Source organism: Thermobia domestica, chromosome 16, assembly GCF_964235325.1.
Source record: "Thermobia domestica chromosome 16, izTheDome1.hap1.1, whole genome shotgun sequence".
Taxonomy (NCBI): Eukaryota; Metazoa; Arthropoda; class Insecta; order Zygentoma; family Lepismatidae; genus Thermobia; species Thermobia domestica.
The window spans coordinates 32,500,003-32,524,473 of NC_137469.1; the positions used below are offsets into that span (position 1 = coordinate 32,500,003).

The window sequence follows — 24,471 nt, forward strand, 5'->3', positions numbered from 1 at the left end:
TTCTCAGTGTAGGACTCAGGGCTACTTTTTCGCCACGTAGGAAGTTACGAACGTATTACACGTAATTACAATAAAATCAATAAAAATTGGAATATGGTTCTTGGTGTATATATAGGACTCCTCAGTAGATCTTTTACCGTGTAAGAACTAAGGATCACACTAACTTAAATTAATTTCAATAAAATCACCAACCATTGCAATAGAATTCCTGATATACAGAAGAGTTTCAAATATTCAGCTCGCTCTACGCAATCTGTTTTTAAAAAATCCATAATAGGATGAGAATTTTTTTCAACAATCTACTGGTCTTTTAAAGTCTTCATAAAAGCACCACTTTACAAAGGAGAAGCAATCATCTATCAAGGACATTTGCAAACACTAAAATTCGTGAAGATTAGACTCTAATAACACTATTAATGGCTTTGGGTTGAATATTGTAACTAAAGAAATACTAACCAAAGCTTAAAAACATACTGTATTTTAAAACTATTATTTGTCACAGTTTCTGATATCTACCATATCCTTCATCACACACTATATACTAGTGGTGGGCACAAAAACCGGTTTTTCGGTTTTCGGTTTTTAGAAAAACCGAAACCGTTTTTTCAAAAATTTCAAAAAACCGGTCTCAGTTTTCTCCAAAAGCAGGTTCGGTTTTTCACCGAAACTGGTTATCGGCTTTCTCCAAAACCGGTTCGGTTTTTAACCGGATCCGGTTTCGGTATTCTTCAAAGCCAGTTCCGGTTTTTTCAAAAATTTGTTCTATTTCTGACCAGAATAGTGTTTCGTCGTTCTCCGGAAACCGATTCCGTTTCCACAGAATTAGTGTTTTGTGTTTTCTGGTTTCGGTGAAAACCGAATCGGTTTCGGTGTAAACCGCACCGGTTTTTGGAGAAAACCGAAACCAGTTTCGGTAAAAAAACCGAACCGGTTTCGAAGAAAACCGAAACGTCGGTTTTTCAGGTTTCCGGTTTTGCTCATCCCTACTATATACACACTATAGAAAATAAATAAAGATATAGACATCTTCAATTATGTTCTATAGTGTGTACATATAATATCTATGAAGAATCTGGTAGATATCACAAACTGTAACGCATAATAGTTTTAAAATCCAGCTTTGGTCAGTATTTCTTTTGTTACAAGTTTAGACTCATTAGGTCCTATGCAGATTCGTTTTTAGCATCCATATATTAAAATACTAGGTTTATGTGTTTGTGGTCAAGAAAAGTTCATATGTGTGTGGTCAATTCCGTTTATATCTTTATGGCCAATTCGTTATTGTTTTATTCAACATTTTAGAAGCCGTTTTGAGCCTATAAAATTAATATTGTAGCTAGGGCGAAGATAAGGTTAATATCTTTGTTATGCAACCAGTACAAGAGTTAAGTACAGTGGGTTGACGGACATTGCAGGCGCTTTGCTTAAATCTGAATGGCAAAACCTATTTCCATGCTGGCAACTTCAAAGGCCTCAAGAATCGCAATGAGGAGTACTTGGATGCATATGAATTTATAGGAAAAACATATTTTCATTTGATACCATGTCACTTCTACAAATCTGCCACAAACTCACTCCAACATTTAGGCACGTAGCCAGGATTTCGTGAATGGGGGGGTCCGCGACATGAAATACTGTGGTAATCACACCAGAGGCTCGATCATTACCTATATAAACTATTTTACTGGAACATGTATTGGTTCGTTTAGCCAGGATTTCGTAACGGAAGGGACGTAACATGAAATTATGGAGACTCAGAAGCTTGGGCAATCTAAACTACTTTACTATCAACATATATTGGTTTGTTAGGATAATAAAATGAGGATATGTTGGTAAGTATTTCAATAACAAACTATGAAGAAATCTCGAGTAAAATAATAATAAAAAAATTGAAAAAGATTATACAATATTTACGTCCTTCCTCTGTTTATTCAAATATAACCATTTTTCTTCCATTATGACCTCAACTATTATAAAAAGTACATATTCATTATTATAAAAAGTACATACTCAATAAAGTCTTGCAAAATATTTTACACTATCTGCGTTCCTTTCTCTGTTGAATCAAATGCTAACAGAACTTCCGTCAACTTCCATTACTGTTGGTTCCAAATGACAGATTAAAGAATGAGTAGAAAATTGTTTCTGAAATAACATGTTTTTATACTGCAAGGATGCGATGAAGAAAAATTATGTTAAAAAATATTCATGCTGTTACACAACGGCACTATGCTTTCGGAAGCTTGAAATCTCCCTGACTAGTAGCAGAAATTCTGAGAATTCCGTAAGTTTTCTAGAAATTTCAAATTCCCTGACTCTTTCAGGATATCTCGCTCACCTCGCTACCATGTATTGCAAGTACAGTAGGAAGTCAAAAATCCGAACTAATTGGAACTACAGGTTGTTCGGATTTTTTAAAATAACCAGGAAAATGCTATTTAGGCTTAAATATACTGCACGGTATGCTCTTTTATCGGTACAGTGGTTATACAATACATACAGTAATTACAATACCGTACGTAAGGCTACTTACTTTTAATGTGTCTGAAGAACCTGCTCGTATACTAAATTGCACTGTTCTTGTAACTCATACTTAGAACTTAACTTGTATAGGGCTAAGGGAAAATAAAAATAAAAATATGCATGACAAACAGTTACATATGAATGAGCTTTTGTAAAAACACTGACTTCACACAATGCCGACGGACAACCCAATTGTTTGTTTATCGCTAGCGCTAAGACAAAATATAAAAAGCTTCTAGGGACCGCTTTCGGATTTTTGAAGTTTCGGATTTTTGACGTTCGGATTATCGACGTTCTACTGTAATACAAATCTCCTCATAAGAAAGAGTAACCAAAACCTTCCTATAGTTTTTTTTTTAATTTTTTAATGCTAATCCTTCTTTTTCTCATTTCATTTTGTTTCATCCTTCCTTATTTTATTTTTCATTTCTGGTCTCGGAGAGGGATCATGATTCTCCGGACCCCCCCCCCCTTGGCTACGTGTCTGCCAACATCTACACATGAAATGCTATGTTTGTTTGTTTGTCTTTACCAATTCAGTCCCTTTGTGAGTCTCCTGTCCTTCACCTGTGTGAGTAAGGAGACATGCACAGTGGGAAGGAGATTCGTGGTGATAACAGAATGATGCGCTGAGCAGACAGCGCAGATTCAGCTAGTTGTATTAAGAGCTTGACTAACACGTGACGCTAACTTCCGTATTTAAAAATACGTTCGTTAAGTTAACAACGATTTATATAGAGGAAGGCCAGCTACGACTTCCCTGCAGGGATGTCCAAACACATTTGGGGAAATCTAGATAAGAGAGGCCTACTCTCCCTCTTATAATGATTTCTCTAATTGTGTTTGGATAACCCTGCGGAGATATTGTGACTGGCCTTCTTCGATATAAGTCGTTGTTAACTTCACTAACATGTTTCTAAATACAGAAGTTAGCGTCATATCGTAGTCAAGCTCTTAATACAACGCTAGAAATGCTTCTCTAACTTCCGTAATGTCCAAGTCTTCGAACCATACAGTCCAATATTCCGTATATAAGACTTGACTAGTTGTCTAATATTAATCCTGCTAGTTAAGATGAGACAATTTCTTTCTGAATGCCTCTTTAGCTATAGAAACTCTTGACCTGATCTCTTTGGTGTAGTAAACGTCTCTCGTCAAAACATTTCACACATACTTGAAATTATCGACGTCTTCAAGTTCTCTTTGTTCTTCTCTGACCCGTAAAGTGCATTTTCACGGAATATTCTCATGACTTTCGATTTTTTGATGTTGATTTCCATTCCATATTGTTTCCCAGTATCAATTACTTTATTCATCAATTCATGTAGTTCTTCTTCGATTCTAGCTAGTAACTACGTCATCTGCATACCCGATCTTGTTAATGATCTGCCTCCAAACTTGAAATCTCCAATTCCTGTAAATATAGTAAATACAAAATCAAAAAATTGTATGTAAACATTATTTATTGTAAGGGTCTTTTAGTCTCTGAAAAATCAGATCTAAAGGCAAAATTGTATATTCTATGAATATTAACGTTATAGTATTAATACAACATTAGATCAGTATAAGTTACTGGAAGTTGAAAATTTAGTAAATCTCCTGAAATCAATAGAATAGGCTGGTTTTATGTACGAACGAGAAAGCCAGCAGCAATTTATTCAAGATTTGTACGTATATGAACGTAGCATACACGTTGTCTCAAAAGTCCCCTGACATAGGGTAACTCTGTTATTATCAGAGTTACGACAAAATGCAAGAGGGAAAGCCGTCTCCAAATATGAAGTTTTCAATCTAAAGTGAAGGAATTTTTTAAATCGGACGAGCCCTTAGGGCTGTATACTCTTTATGTGCCCAATGTTAAATGAAACTGCAACGTTGCCACTTACCTGGACCCACGTCATACATAAGTGAATGAAATTACTGTCTTTTGCGCTAACGTGTCGATGGTCAGCCCCATTTCAAACATGTACCCATTCACTTTATGTTGTGGGTTCAGCTAAATGGTAACGTTGCATTTTCATCTAACATTGGGCACATAAAAGAGTGTACAGCCCAAACAGCTCGTCCGATTTAAAAAAAAAATCCTTCACTTTAGATTGAAAACGTCATATTTGGAGACGGTTTCCTCTCTTACATTTTGGTGTAACTCTGACAATAACAGACTTAACCTATGTCAGGGGGCTTTTGATACATCCTGTATACAAGTATGTAGCACGTACCTAGAAAAGAAATGTTTTTCGATTCACTTCATACCATCGATTCTCAGTATAATTTATTTATTTATCCATTTATTTGTTTATTCATTTTGTTTTAAATCTAGGTTACCAAACAAAGAAATTTATAATCAGTTAGTTGGCAACACTCTCTTTTCTGTGTTTCTTTATTATGACGATGCCTTGAGAACTTATCATCAGTTGTCGTTTTCGTTTGGAACTTTGGAAGAAGGGTTTTCAATCCTTTTCAGAAAAGAAGCAAAAAAGTTTGTTTTCTTTATATATATATATATATATATATATATATATATATATATATATATATATATATATATATATATATATATATATGGATATGTGTGTTTGTATGACAGTTTTTTTTAGTTTGATTTTTGATGGAAAACATCTCTAGAACATAGTTTCCAACAGCAAGGAAATAAAAGTTATACAAAGAGAACTAAGGGGGGGAGAAGGGGGAGGACCAAGGATAAAGGCTTCAGAAGATCCCAAGAGCAAAATATAACAAGACTTGATGTATTGAGAACAACGTTGATCTATTCGAAGTCGTTCTATGGATGTTAGATGTAAGCAGAAAATCGCCTCTGGGAAGCAGTAGGAATATAAAAAAAAATACGTTTCTCCCCTCCCTGTACCCTCCCCCCAAGCTTTTCAAACTTCCAAAGCCATCATGTCTCGATTTTTTTTTTTTTTTTTTTTGTTAGCCCTGGAAAGGCATGTATAAGACCTTTTGTAAGAAAAGTCTGTTTTCATTTCTATACTAATTTGTTGTCTAAGCTTGTTATCTGAAGAATATGCTCTCTTGTTGGACACAACGTCCTATGTACCTGTACCTTCTAATATGTTTCTAATCAAATAAGCTGCTTGTTCTAGTAGCAATGGTGTTAGACATTGCCCTGTCACCATGCCAAAAATTATTTTTTTTTTTAAGATCGTTTTGTTCGTTTGAAATATCTTCTTCTCAGTTTTGAGATGGTTTATGTAGAGGTGAGTGGGGCAAGATGGTATACTTAAATGAAATTAAATTAAATTTTTAGCTTTTATGTCCCACGATTATGCCATTTAGGCTTACGCAGACGGACGATTTAATGAAAATAAGTGATAATGAAGGAATTGGTGGAATCAGAATGTAGAAGGATATGGAAGAACTTTGAGAAAACCCTGTTGTCCACCACCAATTTACTTGCTCTGGGATCGAACCAGGAATCCCTAGCAGTAGACACGTGAGCGCTCTACTACTGAGCCGTTTCGCACACGACCCGCTCGGGAGAGTAATACTCCCGGAAGTACGTTTTTCCGCGCGCTACTCTAGCCAGCTGTTTTACGCGCTATCCTAGCCAGTTGTTTTAAGTTGGTCACAAAATTTATATCATGAAGTACAAGGGGAACAAAACGAGCCCTATATCATGGAGTACAAGGGCATAAGTACTACAACTACTTATCTGCACAAAAGTAAATAAATCTCTTTTAATTATTATTTTCATATTATTTTAATTTAATAAGTGTTATAAAAACGTAAAAAACAAATGTAAAAAAAAACTTTCCTCGGGCCGGGTTTGAACTCACGCCAAAAGAGAACTTTACTACTAGCATATGGCGCTAGCCCACTCGGCCACGAAGGCCGACAGCAGCAAGCGTTTGATTTCTGTTATTTTAACGGAACGTGGCAAGAACTGGATAACGCCAACAAATCAGGACTGTGTTTCTCGTTTCTACTTCCGGGAGCATTACTCTCCCGAGCTAGTCCTTTTCGCACGGACACCGAACACCTTCTTTTATTCTCCCTCTAGCAGACGATTGACCTTGAATACGTGGCACCCCCAGTACCCTTCTCGCTCGCAATTGGCTACAAGTAGCTGTAGAGTTCGTATGTATAAGCGTTATTGTTACGTTTTCTTGCAGTTAGTGCAATCAGCAATTCATCCAGTGTGTCAGTCTTCAGTGAATTCCTGTAGGCAGTCTTAACTCTGTTGAGACTGCTGAAGCATCTCGCACATGAAGCAGTACTCACAGGTAAAACTGCACAAAATGTGACAATTGGAAGTAAATTCGGGAATCCCGTAATGAAGTTTTCACTGTAAATCTTTTTCAGTGTCTGATTCAAAGTCAAATAAGAAAACAAAAGTTTTGAAGACTTCACATTCCGTGTTTTCTCTCACTCAGTGGTAATTATTTTCCTGCGAAACAAACTACTGAACACTGGTCGGCAGCTCTAAATTTCTAGTCGCCAATGACGACCTGACGACCGGAAATTTTAAGCCCTCTAAATGAAATCAAATCTCTAAGTTTTACGTCCCAAGGTTATGCCGGTTAGGCTAAAGGAGACGGTGATGATGAGAGATGAGTGAAATGGTGGAATGAAGAAAGTGGGAGAAAACGGGAGAACCCCCCGAGAAAACCCACGAGCACGGTGTTTGTCCACCACAAAGTTCACTTGGCGGGAGCAGGGTTTGAACCTGGGACCCCAAGCACCAGAGGTGAACGCTCTACCACTGAGCCACCGCGCCCCCATTTTGAGCTTTGTATATATAAAATGATTAAGTAAAATCGTATAGGTAAAATGATTAAGTGAAGTTTTCAGCTGATGTGCCTATATATATATATATATATATATATATATATATATATATATATATATATATATATATATATATATATATATAGGCACATCAGCTGAAAACTTCACTTAATCATTTTACCTTCTACCATGAAACCCCTCTGAGCAAACACTATCTTTACTCTTGGAGGCAAGAAAGTGCAGTAAGAAACAACTTATACAATAAGGACTAATCTTTCACGGTAACCTATGTATTGGCCAACTGTATCAAATTCAAAACCCAGTAGTGGATGTAAATCCACGTCAGTAGGAAGTACCATTTCTCATAAAGTCAATATACCATACAGACGCAAAACACAGAAAGTTAATCTAACTTTATTTTCAATAGATAGCACTCAATTTGCTAATATAAATTATTCGGTTTTGTAACCGATTTTACCATTCATAAGAACAGTGAGTAAACGAAATTTTTTTTTAAAAAAATATTATTTTCTATTCAGAATTTGTGCCTAGTGAAATCTCGTTACCATTTCTTTTAAGTTCGTTTCAAGATTATTTACACGCCAAAGTATTTCAAGAGCGTCTAAGAAAGATTAACAGAACAATGTACTTCGTCATTGAAGTAATAAAGTTCTTGAATTCACGAAACTGTAAACCGAGTATAGATCTAGTTAATAAAAGATATGAATATGCTTCCAAAGCATCAGCAGCACCGTTTCGACATGGTTAAGGTGTTTATATAATGATGAACAACTGATGAATGCAGAAATGTATCCCAGTCGAGTCCAGAGACTACACAGAAAGTCGCACCCGATAAATGTAATGCCGTATAGATGGGAGCAAAGAATTGACCCTCAAAGACAGATGGAGTATCCCCAACGTTAAAAAAAGTACCTGTCCTAAAAGGCAGAAAAAGGGCTATAGAACGCGAGATCCACAAACAGCGGTAACTTACCAATAGGAGCGCCTGAGAGACAAGCTAAGAGGGATTCCTGGGGACACCGTAGAATTTCCAGGAGGCAAAAAGAGATAAGCTAAGAAAGATTCCTGGAGACACTGTAGAATTACCACTAAGCAGAAAGAGACAAGCTAATAGAATTTCTAGGGATAGCATAAAATTAGCAGAAGGCAGAAAGAGCCCAGCCAAGAAGGATTCCTGGACACACCGTAGAATTACCAGGAGGCAGAAAAATACAAGCTACTAGGATTCCTTGGGACAGCGTAGAATTACCAGGAGGCAGAAAGAACAAGCTAAGAGAATTCCTGGGGACACCGTAGAATTACCAGTAAGTAGAAATATATAAGCTAACGTGTAAGAAGGATTCCTGGAGGCCCCGTAGAATTACTAGGAGACAGAAAGAGACAAGCTGAGAGGATTCCTGGGAACACCGTAAAATTACCAGAAGACAGAAACAGATGAACTGAAAAGAATTACTGGAGACACCTTAGAATTACCAGGAGGCAGAAAGAGACAAGCTAAGAAGGATTCCTGGTGACACCGTAGAATTACCAGGAGGCAGAAAGTGACAAGCAAAGAAGGATTCCTGGGGACACCATATAATTACCAGGAGGCAGAAAGAGAAGCTAAGAAGGATTCCTAGGGACACTGTAGAATTACCAGCTGGCAGAGAAATCGATCATGTATCGTAACACGGTATATTACGAACCTTGACCAACCAATACGCACTACAGGAGTAATACAACAGGGTAATCCACAAGGAACATATTGATGGTGACACCTGTAGTTGGAAACAGATCAGATTTGAGTTGCTAAAGGTCAGACGTTGACCGCAGAGCTGGCTTTTAGTGGTGTCTGTGTGATTTCAAAATCAGTACCATGAGGAACAGTAGAACAGCAAAGTGTACTGTACTGATTATAATGATAGTGTAAAATGGGCGACCTCTGATTTTAAAAGAAAGCAAATAGTTGATGTTCCGTTAAGTGGTGGAAGTACGATGAAAAGAGCAAGTGTGTTAAGCGTGTTGTATGGAATAGCGTGCAAGGTGGTAATGACCTACAAAACTCAATCGCATCGACAAAGAGGAAGAGTGGTGGAAAGAAAACACTCAGTAACAGGCCTCAGCAAACATTAAAGAGAATTGTCAGTCACAACCATTCTGTGACTATAGTGCAAGTGACGGAGGAACTCAAGCAGCACTTTCTAAAGTTTGTGTCGACACTCAGAGTTCGCTGGACATAAACATACGGGATCGGGTTACGGATTGCTAAAGAAACGTACGAACGGAAAAATCTCCGCCCATCCGAAAAACATTTCGACGGCTCTGTAATTCTGTGGGTCTTAATGTCCTGGTTTTCAGTAGGTCCTGTGCTAATGCTTACCGACCGCGTCACTGCCTCTTATTATGTCTCCATTTTATTTGACTATGTATGATCCAGATATCATTTTCTGGGAATAATGCCATATGCCAGGATAATAATGTGCCCATTTACACATGGAACTGTTGCGGTGAGCTTTGAGGAACATTGGGACTAAGTTGATCACCTCCCTTGACATATTAAATCCCTGGACCTGAACATGATTGAATTTTTATTGTTCGCTTCGGGAATATGAAAGCTGCTTTGGAAGCCGAAAGGCCATACACACGTACTTTGTGTGTGTTTTTTCCATATGTTTTCCCTTCGCTTTATCGTTCAGGTCATTATCAGAAGTTGAAGTGAAAGCATTCTGTTTGATTTTCTCTGCTAACTTAATGACTTTGTCCCTGTTTTGTCTTACTTTTTTAAAAAAAAATATATAATAACAACTTACTGTTTGCCATGGGCTAATAAGATTATTCTTATTCAAGAGCAACGTTCCACACACTCACTAAAAGATGGGAGTTTTTGTTAAATAAAATGCATAATTCAAATAAAGAGTAAGTTTAACAATTGGTATGCTGGTAGAGGTGGCAATAGCAATTTAATTTAAGAATAGTCTCACCGAATTTGTTGTTCCATGATCCTTCCTCTGGCTGAAACAAAACGTCGTTGTCGAAGTCTGTGTGTGTGTCGAAAAGTTAGGCGACTACCAAAATTGCTAGTGGCCGACCAAATTTCCAAATATCCAAGACGAACGACAAATGACCATCGGCAGAATGACCAGATCGCAAATGACTAAGATAATGCTCTCTCAATTGCTTTTGATCCGCCTGTCCCTCTGACATCATACAGACCAAAGTCACACAGAAGTGCTCAATTACTCCAAATAGAAGCAGACGAAGTCCTTATTGCATCCTTCAGCTGATCCAACACAAACAGGCCAAGTTTAGGAACCAAGTTGCTAGCGTTGCTAGATATCGCATTCCAGAACCCAGGAAGCGGGTCCCCGCATTGACACCCCGCAACACAAGTATTATTTGGTAATATTTTAATTTAAAATCTAGTATACTTACTGTTAAAATAATTCGAGTTCGTGGAGCCCAGGAACGGATTAATCAAGTTTGTATTACTTTAAAGTCAAAAACTTGTTTTTAAACTTGAACAGAGTTATATAATAGATTAGGTTTGTATTCCAAGGCATCGTTGACAAGATAATTTCCTCTTGTTTCTATTTGTGAATGTTACTGTTAAAATTGTGTATACTAAAGTTATTAATATTGCCCTGCAGGACGCCAGACACACACTAGTATAATTTCATAATCGTTGAGTTGTTACAATCGAGAGTTTGTTAAGCAACCATCTGTCAACTCCCGTCAGTTTTCATGGTATTGAAATAGTCTAACTATCGACTTTACGTACGTAGTGTGGGCAGAGGAGGCCACATCGAACATAAAAACTTCATATAATTACAATTTATTTAACGTTTTATAACAAGTTTGTATTGTTTTCCGAACGCGAATACAGCAATTTGTAATTGTATGATATGTGTATGTGTGTATGAATGTAATATACATATGAATGTGACCTTTCCCTATTCCCAACTATAGTTGTTTCTTTTACATGCTATTACCCGTTTTTAAGTTACAATACTTTAAAATCGGTTGAAGATTGTGGAGATACCTTGTATTATTAAAAATTCGTTATAAAATACGTAAATTTAGAAATAAAATAGTCTATCACGCTACCGATTATAATTAGTCGTTCAGACTTATCGTTGTGATTCAATTTAAAGTTATTACTACCATCTATTCTGTAACATTTCATTAAAGATTCATAAATTAATTTTCTCTATTTTCTTCTTGACAGACGCACCGCCAACCCTGCTGTACAGTTTCATCGAACAGACATTACAACCGGGTCCAGCAGTGTCTTTAAAATGTAGTGCTGCAGGGAACCCTCCGCCATACATCACATGGACATTAGACGGATTTCCACTGCCTCACGTTGAACGGTAAGATTTAGTTTTATTATTATTATTATTATTATTATTATTATTATTATTATTATTATTCTTGAGTTAGTCTACAACTGAAACGCTAGGATCAGAGACATGAAATTCGCTCAAATTGAGCGGCATGTGGTCAGTGAATCAACGCAAAGCATACTTATTTCTGTATCGGAGCTTGTTCACTATCTATATAATTTAATAACTCTATAATTGAACTGTTGATTGGGATAATGGTTCTGGTAACAAAATTTGAAATTTAACAGGAGAGGGTTTTGTTTTGTTCTGTAATTTTTGGCTCAACTTTTGGGGATTTTATTCTTATTTACGAGGGTGATTCAGGAAATAATGCCTCCAAGGTGATACCCTTATTTGTGTTTCACAGATAGTACCAATACAGATATTAGTGGAAAGCTTGTAATGTCACCTACAAATGGTGGCATCATTTTTCAACATACTCCCTATTACGGGCAACGCACTTGCGCCAACGCGAAACAAGGTGTTTCATGGCGTCGGCGAAGAATTGTGGTGGCTTCTGGCGACACCATTGTCGAACTACTGCTTCCATCTTCGCGTCACAACAGTACCGTTGGCCCTTAAGAGGCCACATCCCGGCGAAATTAAAATACCGCTAATTTTACAGTAATTATGAGATATCTTCAAATAGATAAAAGATAATTGAAATATGGAACAAGAGCGCCCTAGACAATATTATTTTGCGTGAAGTACCGTTATCACAAGTCACTAAGTGGCTTTCCGTTTTCAGCCGTCTAGAAACGCGAAAATAAATGCCGATTTTCAAAATGGCTCGAAATCGAAAGCAGAGAAGTGAGTCGTGATAACGGTATCTCATGCAAAATGATATTGTTTAGGGCGCTCTTGTTCCACATTTCGATTATCTTTTATCTATTTGAAGATATCACTTAATTACTGTAAAATTAGCGGTATATTAATTTCGCCGGGATGAGGCCTCTTAAGGTGATTCTGAGGTATGAGGAAGAGCCAATAGTCGCAGGGCGAATTATCCTGCAGAATGAGATAGAATATCCGTGAACCTCAGGCGCTGCAGTGCTTCCTGAGTGTGCGGATGAGCATTGTCGTGGTGCAAAATTGCTGTTTATCTTTGCGAGTGCGTTGCAATCTGGCCCTCATTCGCTTTAGGGTGGCAACGTTGCGATCTGAGTTTACTGTCTGACCATTTCGTAGAAATTCAGTACGCGCGACACCATCCCAAGCCTAGAAGAGGGTCAACAACACTTTGCCAGCAGACGGGACAACTTTGTTTTTTTTGTTTTTCTTTTTTGGCGGAGGATAGGACGTGAAGGTACTTCATCAATTGATTCTCTGTAGACATTCACACGGTGATGAATGTTCCTGGACACACAACCTTCCGCAGTCAAATTCAACAACAACCCGCTGTTTCAACTGGACGGCACCACTGGATGCCATGAATTGCTCCATTACTCTGAAATGAGAACAGATAGGAAGATGAAACAAGTGACATTCTATAGCTTAAACATCAATGTTTTAATGATTGTAACATACCTTGTTTGTTACAGACAAGTTAATAGGCTCAATGTGAATTTCGAATCATATTACTCATATTATTATTGTAATTTTTTAATAGGGCAATTTAAGCCAATAAAATGGCTCAATAGCTTCTGAATCATTCCATTTGCAGTAGTACTGGGAAAACTCCTGCGGAGTTATTCCTCTCGTATTCTGCTACAGAAGCATTTAAGCGATCATTCCCGTGGCCTCCTGAACTACAAGAGGAATCAGAAGCCCGGAAGCATATAGTAACTTCTATATGTAACCCTAAGAAAGAGTGTCAGAAAATGAAGCGAACTGGAAGAGAAGTAAAATTGAAAGAAGGAGATTTAGTGATGGTTAAAACACACTATCTTTCTTCAGCTGTTAAGAAAGAAACTTCTAAGTATCTTAATTGTTTTATTGGGCCCTTTTTGGTTCATAAACTCCTAAAGAATTGTGCAGTGCTGCATAACTTGTCTGGTGAGTCTGTAGGTACTCAAAACTTTCAAAACTTAAAGATATTTGATTGTTCTCCAGATAAGCGTAGGGAATTATTATCTAACTATCCTAATTAAGATTTAGTTTAAATAAATATTGTTTATTATTATATGTATATCGTTTGTTCGGTCTTCATTTCTTTAAGTGTCGAGTCACAAATTGAAAAGAAAAAAATAGAATTTTTTTTCTTTTCCAAGGCTCGGTGAGAACTGAAACATACCTTGTTTGTTACAGACAAGTTAATAGGCTCAATGTGAATTTCGAATCATATTACTCATATTATTATTGTAATTTTTTAATAGGGCAATTTAAAGTATCCTTACATTTATTATTCTTTCGCAAACATTGCGTTGAAATGCAGACTTTGTTGTGTTTAGACGTTGATTCTCTTAGTAATCTGCTCTTGAGTTTGTTATTAATGTTCTTCTTCTTCTTCTATTGAGTCGTCCATAGTAGGAGAATAGACAAGCATAGGAGCGTTACGGAATGAGGCTAGTCTTTAATGTTGATTTATAGTGCGAAATAAAGTTGTAGTATTCTTTCTTAATATAAATATTTTGTTCATGAATGTCTATATTTTATGCGAATTATCTTTATTTTGTTTAATAAAGCTGTAATAAAAATTTCACCGAAATTTTCAACAGAGAGAATGAGAGAGAAGCTAAGCGGTGAAATGACTGTCTTTATATATACTGTGTACTTCACCTCAAGACGAACAAGGTTGGCGTCGTAATTTTCTTTCTTCTGTTAGAAGAAATTGTATTTTGTGATGGACTGAGAGTGAGTTTATCGTTTTACTCTACATAATAATACGCTCCAAGTAGTGAAATTATAGAGAGAATGTTATCCTCCCTAACTTCTTTCTAAATTGTGGACGAAAAGTGAATAATTCGGATACGAAAGGGGAAGGCCTAATGAACACATGGTGATTCTTTTGTGAGAGGTGACATGTTGTGAAATTTAGTCATTTCTTCTTCTGGTAGCAGCGTTTCAGGTAATGTGACTAACTTTAAGTCTTTCTACAACGACTGCTTTGCATGGGAACGTCGGAGTAAAGTGAACTTAACCTTGTTTTATTGAAAACTTTAGTAGTAAAACCAGAACTACAAAACGTCAACGGATATATATTTAGTTCGGTTAAATTATTCTGGGACACGAACCTACTGAATGAAACTATTCCTTCTTTGTATTCGCTACAGTGGTTTATCAGAGTTAAAAATTAAAATCTGCAGTTGTTTATTAGAATTGAGTTCTTCAGAAATATAAATTAACACTTGTGTACTAAAATGTATGGCTTACAGGTATATCTTATACACGACACGATGTCCGAGTAAAGAGTCCTATGGGGGAAACCTCCTCCCATAGGGGACTAGCCTGTGCGCGGCCCCGAATAGTCTTAGCCAGCTCTCTCATTATGTAAGTCGTAAGTAGCGTAAATCTCTCTCTCTCTCTCTCTCTCTCTCTCTCTCTGCTGTGAAGTTCATCAAGTATTGGGTTAAACGTATTATAAGTGCACGTAGACATTTTCTATTAGGGCTCCAGTTGAGTAAATTTGAGTATAATAAATATATATATTGACAGTATTTATCAGTGTTTCTTGGTATATTGGTTTAGATGTTTATAGTAGTAAGGTTGCCAAGATACAGATGCTGTTCTCAGTAGTGTTTTCACGTTCCAAAGTTGTGGACATTCCAAGCTATGTCGAGTCCAATCGCTATCTGTTAGTTAACTGTCTGTCCATAAGAACATACGTATCTATCGTCCATTCGTTCAATATTTGTCTAGCTGATATATAGATATACAAAGTCTCATCCAACTGTTCTCTACGAAGTGTTATATACTATCTTGTCCATTATCTATCTACCGTCTACTGTCCATACTATCCGTCCACCTTGTTCGCCCGTAAGGGAACACTATTACTAATCGTCCGAGTCTTTAGTTGCTGTGTCTGCCCAGTGGATGTTCGGCTGTACACTTTATTATTTGAGTTTCTACGGCATATTAAGTTATGCGAAATGTGTGAACAGGAGTTCGATTATGCTGAAGTGGTGATTAAGACGTCAGGTGTACTATATTTGACTTCGTATAAATTTTATGACATTATAATAGGTAGTAAAGTGCGCCCATGGTTAGAGCTGCATAACGGGGATGTCAGTAAATATTACCTCCGTTCCTTTATTAATTGTGATTTCGGCACCTGAACTGAACCGGAAGCGGTAACACTTCTTTCAGCTGATGCTCGCGCAGGCGAGAATCACTCTGTTCTGTTATTATGTCGTACCTATGATGAGTGATATGAAGTCCTTAAATGTTATGTAACTTTGTGTGACGGCAATACAGTTGTTTCTCTTATGTGGTGTGACGAAGTGTCAGGTAACGGTTTCTAACACCTACAGTACAATTTACTTCAACTATTGGTTTGTTGACTGTTCTGTCATGGATGATGAACAATGAAAATCTGATAATGGTTAATATTGTAAACAAATTGGATATGAGATTGACAGACAGAAATCTAAATGTATTCTTTTGAAGTTTTTTTTCCTCTTCACGATGCTTGGTACTATAATAACTATATGGGCATCTTACGTTAATTGTAGTAGTGTGGTTAACTACCACACCAGTTGAGTTGAAGCATTGTTAATAAATCGTATATGAAAATGATTTTTTTTCTAACGCACTTAATATAACTAAGGTAAAATATTCATATATACCTACATATTTAAGTTAAACTTTGTTAAAGGAGTTGAATGGAGCTATTACTCTCTCTTCTAATCTGCATCCACCGGAGGTAAGTTTCTGGTTCTTCATTTTTTTTCGTTTTCGTTTTATTATCTTTCCGTTGCGCGATAGATTCCCTTCTCGATTCCTTTCGAGGTTGCTAGGACTTCGAATCAGGGATCAAGAAGGTGAGTTCAAGGGAGGAGGTCGTTACGTATTGGCAATAATTAAACTTCCCTTGAACTAGGCTTTTAGATTGTAGCGGTCGTTACAATTTTTGGCGACCCAGCCAGGATTTTTCTGATGGTAGGATTGTGGATGGAAGGAGAGTGAAAAAAAACAGAGAGAGAAGAGAAAGAAAATGAGAGTGAGGCAGACTGTTCGGTGACGTGCACTGGTGGGGTTACTGGTGTTGGTTTCTCCCAAGGGAAGTATTCTATTGTATTGATATATATATATATTGTGTGATATATTTTGTGATAGTGTTGTTGTGTACTCGTTAATATGTCAAAGTCTGAGCGAATTTCAGTTGGGGGCAGTGTTGCTAGCTCCGATTCTGATAGAGAATACGCGTGCTGTAATCAAAGTTTTAAGTCTGTAACATCAGAAACTGCTGAACGGGAAGATTCAGTAATGTGTGAAAAGTGTACCCGATGGTATCACTTCCGTTGTGTCGGGATAAAAGAATCCGATAGTATGTTTGAATTAATAAGTCGGGATTCGTACCAATGGATTTGTCAGGGTTGCCAACCCTCAAATGGAAATGGGAAAATCGAAAAATCTTTTGAAAATGGTGGCTTGGTTAAGTCCAACCAAAATGAAGAACAAGATGTTCTAAAATTCCCAGTAGTTACCTCGTCCCCTATTGGTGGATCAGAGAGTTCAATGGAAATGCGTTTATTTGCGTTCTTACAAGAAAAGTTCGGCAGAGTTACAAAAACAAAATGAGAAGTTTGATAGGCAGCATGATGAAATTTTGATCTTAGCTGAGAAAATTAACGAAGTCAAATTAGAAGTACACAAAGAAATAGTTGAGGAATCGAACAAACTACGTGAACAAATAAATGTGGTAACTGGATCTCAATTGGAACAAGAGGCTCGACTGCAAATTGTCGAGAGTGACCTCTTGAAAGTAAATCAAAAAGCGGAAGAATTACAAGGTGAATTGCGAAATTTGCCTGAATTAGTTGATACTAATAGCAAGGAGATAACTTCGATTAAAGAAGGCTATGAAACTACTGCCACTATTCTCGAATCGGTTTGTGATGAACAGAGAAGCTTAACTAAAAGAGTCTCTGTCTTGCAACAAAAACTCGAGCTTCGTTATGAGCAGCCTCAGAAGGAAATTAAAGAAGCTAGAGCGAAGTTTCCGGTTTCGAAAGAAATAAATATTGAGACTGAAGGGGGAGACGATAGTGTTGCTCCTAAGAGAGTTTGTTTCACAGATGTCAGAAAAGATAGGACGTCTGCTGAAAAGATTAAGTATGAGTATAGTGATCAGCCGACTTCACATTCGGATGGAATATTATTTAATGGCGCTACTACAGCAACTAATACTTCTTGGTTTTCTAAACCAATCCCTAGTGTTCCGACGATGAAGTCCCCGTTTAATTTAGACACTTTTGCAAGTATTGGTGGAAATACCGTGCCTGTCTTTGGCAATAGTAGTTCTCCAGTCTATACTATGTCTAATTGGAATTCGAGTCACTCGACTCCGAAATATTCATCATTCAGTCAACCCAGTTGGGGTAGTTCCATTAGTAATCCAATCAATCCTTTGAGTCAGTGTTCTACACCTTTCTATAATGTGTCTAACTTAAGTCCTTTCGACAATGGTCCTATATGGTCTAGGATTCCTAGTCAGCAATATAATTATGAATCTAAACAGATCTCATTAAAAGATCTTACTTATTTTCCTACTTTTGGTGGAGAAATTCGTCCTGGTGCATCTAGAGCTTTTCTCAGAAATTTCAAACGTTGTATAGATAGATATTCCGTTTCGGATTTTGAAAAGATTAGAGCTTTTCAAAGTTGTTTGCGAGATGGAGCTGAAGTCTGGATTCAGTCTGTCCTACATGAAATCCGTTCATTTGATGATTGTATCCGGTTATTCAAAAGTCAGTATTGTAATAAGAAAACCGAGCTGATGCAGAAAAGATATCTCCAATCTTTAAAGTATGACAAAAATAAATATTCCTCGTTGCTGGAATTTTCTTGGTTCTTGGTTGAAATGTACTATAACATTACCGAAAATCTTAACTTTCAGGAACTTTCAGGTTTAATTTTGGGAAGCTTACCTTACGATGACGTAAGATTATTATCTGTTAATCCAAGTCAGAACTTAGTCGATCTGATGATTCAGATTGGGAATTTGTCTTCGATTACCGGTCCACGTACCGAGTTTGAACCTCCTTCTAGGAAGAGATCATTTATTAAACAGGCGAAGGTTATCAAAACTAATCAAAACTTTAATCAGAATAAAACGGTTGATAGTAGTTGTCAAACTGAAAAGAGAAACCCGGAGTATTCTCAGAACTTTAATAATAATAATAATAATAATTATAATAATAATAATTATAATCAGAACTCGTTTCGAGGGAATAATCGAAATCGACGATTTAGAGGAAGAGGAAATCGATATCGAAATAATGGAAATCGATACTACAACAATAACAATAGTTATAATAATGACCGAGGAGAAGAAAATGATGGATCTAGACAGATGTCTAGCAGTAACAGTGAAGGGTCTCCGAATTCGAGAGAACAGTTAAACAGTTCGGAAAACATGACCCGCAGCTGCCAATGAGAAAGGGGCAGGCAAGCTGCGAAGGACAAGACCCCTTCCGAAGCATTTGTACAGTGACCTCGTCAAACTCTTCTGGTACTACAAATCCGTTTCTAGAATTTCATGTTAATTTTGTAGTTGAAGACGATTATGTCTGTTCCTCGTCTGAGTACTATTTTTCCCCTTCACCCATGATAAAAGTGTTGCATGGCTCGAACCAAGGACCATATTCTTTATTGGAGTTTGGAACCTGTCATCCATCCATTATAAACAAACATGTGTTGTTTAGAGGAAGTTCATCGCCTGTTAGATGTTATTCACACCCGATATCGACATCAGCTGACGACAGATTTTCAACAAGGAAATAATTAATTATCTTACGTCTGCTCTACTACAAGGAAGTCCTTGTATTTGTAAATGATATGTAATAAACACTGGTAGTAACTTCCTATTACCTTTTGCCTACCAAACAGTCTCACACGCGTTAACTGGAATTCAGTTTTGTTTAGATCAGATGCTTTCTCAATGTGTTTGTTTCTACTGGACTCTCATTGTCATGCACCTACGACGAATCAATGCTCGCTTCGACCATCGACCTGGTAAACATTGACACAATAAAGAAATATTGTTGATGAGTAGTAAGTACTTCGACTCTCGGAAGTCTTTCTCTTCCTGGTTTTAGTCTATGTGATTCTGACAACGTTAGCAGCCTAGTAGGAAGTATAGCTGCTTTATGTTGTGTCATCGATATGTACTTTGGCTGTGTCAATTTGGGGAATTGAATGTGCATGTCATCGAGAGAGTGTCAGTACCATTGCTTCCTCCATGACGTCAGAGAGACAGTCGAGACAAATACACTTGAGAAAGCTTGATCTTGGTCAGTTCTAGCCCGGTCATTTGGCTTGGTCATTGTTGCGGGTCGACTTGCTGAGAGGAGACCAGTCGATGGTAACTTAACTGCAGTACTACTTCACCGAAGATCCACTTGGCTTACCGAAGGACTACAGACCATCCTCAGAAGGAAAACAGAGGATGAAGTGTGTACAGCATTACATGATTGTGACAATGACCCTAATCGAGCGGTTACAATGTTACTTGAAGGAAACGCTCAGGGAGAATGGGAAATGTCTGGGAAGAAGAAGAAAAATCGCCAACCAAATTCGACATCCAAGACAGAAGCCACAGTAAATAACAAAGAGAACCATCAAGGAGGAGACTGGAATCGAGAAAAAGAACCAGGTCCAGAAAAAGAACGGTTTCAAATTAGAAAAAGGTAGCTTAAGGTGCGTGAAGGGATAGATGGTAGAGCAAGGGAATAGCAACTAAGATTCAGTCTCACCCACACTAACAAGATGAGCAGGCCGGTGTCTGGTCCTTCTGAGGATGGTCTGTAGTCCTTCGGTAAGCCAAGTGGATCTTAGCGGTTACATGATAAACAGCTCAGAATGCATGTAGTACTATTGGCCAAGTAATGGGCTTGAGGTATTACTTTCTGAATGCCCCTTGTGTTTGTATACAGCAAAAAATAGCGGTGTTAATACGGCACAATTTTAACACAGGTCAGTGGTTCCAGCACCGGTACACAATTTGAAAATCTTGATTCACAGAGGTAAGTTGTCGACGACTGAACAACAACTTTTGAAGACTTTCTTTTGTTACTCTTGGGTAAACATGTAGGGAACAAAACCCAAAATTCTTCCAAATACGTTGACTGAAACAGTTCTTTGGTACCTGAATTCAATTGCTTTCTTCTGAATTTCATATGGAAGTAAACCCTCATCGGTAATGGAAAGATGTTTTTGCTAATTTACACTACCAGTATTTTCACACAAATCAGGGAAATATCGCTTGAATTAATTGTAAACTGAGTCTAACAGTAAGTCTGAGCCGATGTTAAATCTCCACATGCTTAAATAACACTCTTTATTGTCAAGAAGTAGATTTAATCGAGGGAAAGATGAAAAATTGGACGTAGAAACACTCAGACGGCGTTTCCATCATAGGATCTTTTCCATGAAAGAAAAACCGCGTATAAGAAGTAGGGATGATTGGAACCGATTTTCGGCTCTGAACGGGCCCGGTTTTAGAACTTGTTCCGGAACCGGGTTTTCCGGATCCAGGTCTGGAACCGGTTCTGAAAACCGGATCTCCAAGAATCGGTTTCTCTCGGAACGGGTTCTGCCAGAACCGGAACTTTGTGGCCATCACTAACCTAAACCGGAGCTGCTGGCAAGCTGTTATCAGTGTGGTGGAACTCACAGACAGTCGCCCAGGCGGCGGCCGCTTATCTCATTTCGCTAAACAAATTGGGTAACTGGAAAACTCTTGGCTAAACAGGCAATCTGGCAAATTCATTTGGCTAAACACCCACTTGAGGTCCAAAAAATTTTTCTGGGGGCACAAACGGGTCTGGGCGGAAAATTTATTCGAGATCCCTACGTGAAACCGGGTCCGGCTACGAGGGGCGCAAGTGTTCCGAGGGGGTGATTTTTTCAGGAAATTTTCCGGTTCAGCTATATGATACATATATGTGAGTGATACCGTTGAAAGGACTTGTTATACTAAAGAAAATAACGTTTGAACTATGACTCTAAGCCAAACAGTAATGACGCAAGAAATATATATATATATATATATATATAGAGAGAGAGAGAGAGAGAGAGAGAGAGAGAGAGAGAGAGAGAGGGAGAGAGAGAGAGAGAGAGAGAGAGAGAGAGAGAGAAAGAGACTAAATTCAGACTTTCAACAATTTTTCTGCCCTTTGTTTTCAAGTTACAACATTGAAATTTTGCACACGTATTATGTACATAACAACGTATTTTCAGAAAACAATTCGGATCCCTATGTCTACCCAAGCCTAGGCCAGAGGAGCAAAAAATTTTGATTGGATTTCCAAAAAAAAAATTCTGGATTTTTCCCTAATTTTTCGGTTCAGGTGTATGATATGGACATATGATTGGTTTCGTTGGGAAGGGCTTTTTATACCGAAGAAAATAATGTTTAAGCTATGACTCTAGGTCAAATAGGAATGACGCAGTACATTTTTGAAATATATATATATATATATGAAAAATTGGGTCACCTTCAGACTTTCAAAAATTTCTCCCGAACTCAGTTTTCAAGATACAAGAACATAATTTTGCACACGTATTATGTACATAGCAATGTATTTTTTAAAAAAAGAAATTCAGATCCCTACGTGAACCCAGGCCCGGGCCAGAGGGGCACAAAAATTTTGAAAAAATTGTTGTCGAAAAATATCCTGGTTCTTTTCAATTTTCTTGTTTCTGGTGTATAATACGGACAAGAGAATGATATCGTTGAAAACTGATCTATCCTGGAGAAAACGAGGTATGAACCATAATCCTACGATAAATAGTAAGGAAGCAGTAGCTGTTTAAGTGAAACTCAAAAAGTGGAAATCCTAAAAGGGTTAAACAGCAATATTACCTTTCGACAACCAACGAAGTCCACATGAAAAAGTAAAGTTTTATGTTCAGCACTGAGGTCGTCACACAAAGAATCAAAGAGATGAGTATTCAGAGAACTTGACTTTACCAAATTAACAACTTTAATACTCAATAATAATGCCTGTTTCATGTTTCCTGGTAAAGTTTTTGCAGCTAATGGTTGCCTGTGAATTAAACAATACGAACCAAAAATTGTAGGATATCTGTTCTTTGCCAGTTTTATAAATCCAGACTATTCATCTCTGAGCGACCCCGAAAACTATGGATTAGTCTCTAATATCCATCAGGAGTTTCCTCATGGCTATATGGTTAAACGCACGAGCCTTTGAAACGGGAAACCAAGTTCGAGTCCTGGTGGGAATTCATGTGGTTGGAATCCCTTATAGTCTTGCTGTTGAAAGTGACATTAAAACTCCAATTCATCGCCTATAATATTCTTCGTTGTAAGCATTCAACCTCACCTTTCATGCCTTCCCCCGAATCCAATCCCGCGAGCCCAAAAATCGAGAAAAGGCTTTCGTAGGCGATTAGATCTGATGGAAGTATATCTGTGTAGAAAATTTGGGGGCTTTAAGTGATCTATGTTAAAAAGTCACCCACAGTCACACATTATTTTACTACTACTAGCTTAAGCGTCTGTCGTTACATGATCTTAATAATTAAGCATTTGGTTAAAAACAGAGAGAAAAGAATGTCATTCCATTTTCCAGTTGTTTATCCTTTGCAGTTATGTAATCCCGCATAAACAAGGTGTAAGGCGGGTTGTAAACAGACTAGGCTGTCTTAGAAACCGCGAGAAATTTACATATATTTTCACCCCTTGATAATTTGCACACAATTTGGTGTCTCTAAGGGACTCGTTTTTATGCGAAAAGTTGATGACAGAGCCACAGACAGGCATGTTATTTATTATTAAAATTTTAAAAAATTTCTGCCCTACAGCAAGCCTGTAGCCAGCTCAAAAATATTGGGGGGCCGGCTGAAGTTAGGAGGGCGGCTGAAATTAGGGGGGCCGATCCAACCATATTATAGTTCATCACCATATTATAGTTAATTTGCAAGCCAACCGTAAAAATTTGAGGGGGGCAGCCAAAATTTAGGGGGGCCTGCCCCCCCTAGACTTGCCCTGGATACGGTCCTGCCTTACAGTATGTGTTATATTTCACTATTGTGTAAGACTTGATGTCCAGGGCGGGATGTCACATTGATGTCTTATCAAGATACTACTTCGTACAACACAAAAGTAACCATAGGCAGACAGTGGCATAACGATGGAGATCTTTCGATTTTTATATTTTGTGTCTTCCATTTTCTTTCTTATTTTATGTCTTGCATTGCATAAATTGAAACTTTAAACTATGCAGAGATTGTCCTTAATTCTTCAAGTCAAGTTTCCTCAGCCATCTTTTGAACATAATTGAATTGTTAAACACACTATCAAACTTCAAACCCTTAAATAGCATTAGCGCCCCCCCCCCCCAAAAAATTGTTCAAAGATCAGGGCCGGATTAACCCTTCTGGAGGCCCAGTCCAGAAAAAATATGTGGCCCTTGCTGACTTCGTCTATCGGTAACACATTTCTGTGAAAATACAGTAGGAAAGGTAAAGGAATATGTTTTATATTTTTGGTCATATTTTAATCTTATATTTTGCATAATTATTTTTAGACAGCCAGTTCAGATTTTGATCAGAGTGGAAGCAACGATTCACTTTGAGGCTAGGAGCTATAGCCCCCCTAAGCCTTTTTAATCCGGCCCTGTCAAAGATAATAAAATTGATGTGTGTACGATATCAAAACAGAAAAATCGTACATACAAACAAAGGTAAGCAA

General features: G+C 37.6%; 1 protein-coding gene across 2 annotated transcripts in view; it reads left to right on the plus strand.

Annotated features, from left to right (window-relative positions):
* Dscam2 (Down syndrome cell adhesion molecule 2) overlaps nucleotides 1–24,471 on the plus strand; it is a 558,607-nt gene that overhangs the window by 277,843 nt on the left and 256,293 nt on the right. For both annotated transcript variants that reach the window (XM_081742257.1, XM_081742256.1), the window contains exon 6: nucleotides 11,498–11,642. In XM_081742257.1, the coding sequence (XP_081598383.1) occupies nucleotides 11,498–11,642 (145 nt within the window). The remainder of the gene's footprint in view (nucleotides 1–11,497; nucleotides 11,643–24,471) is intronic.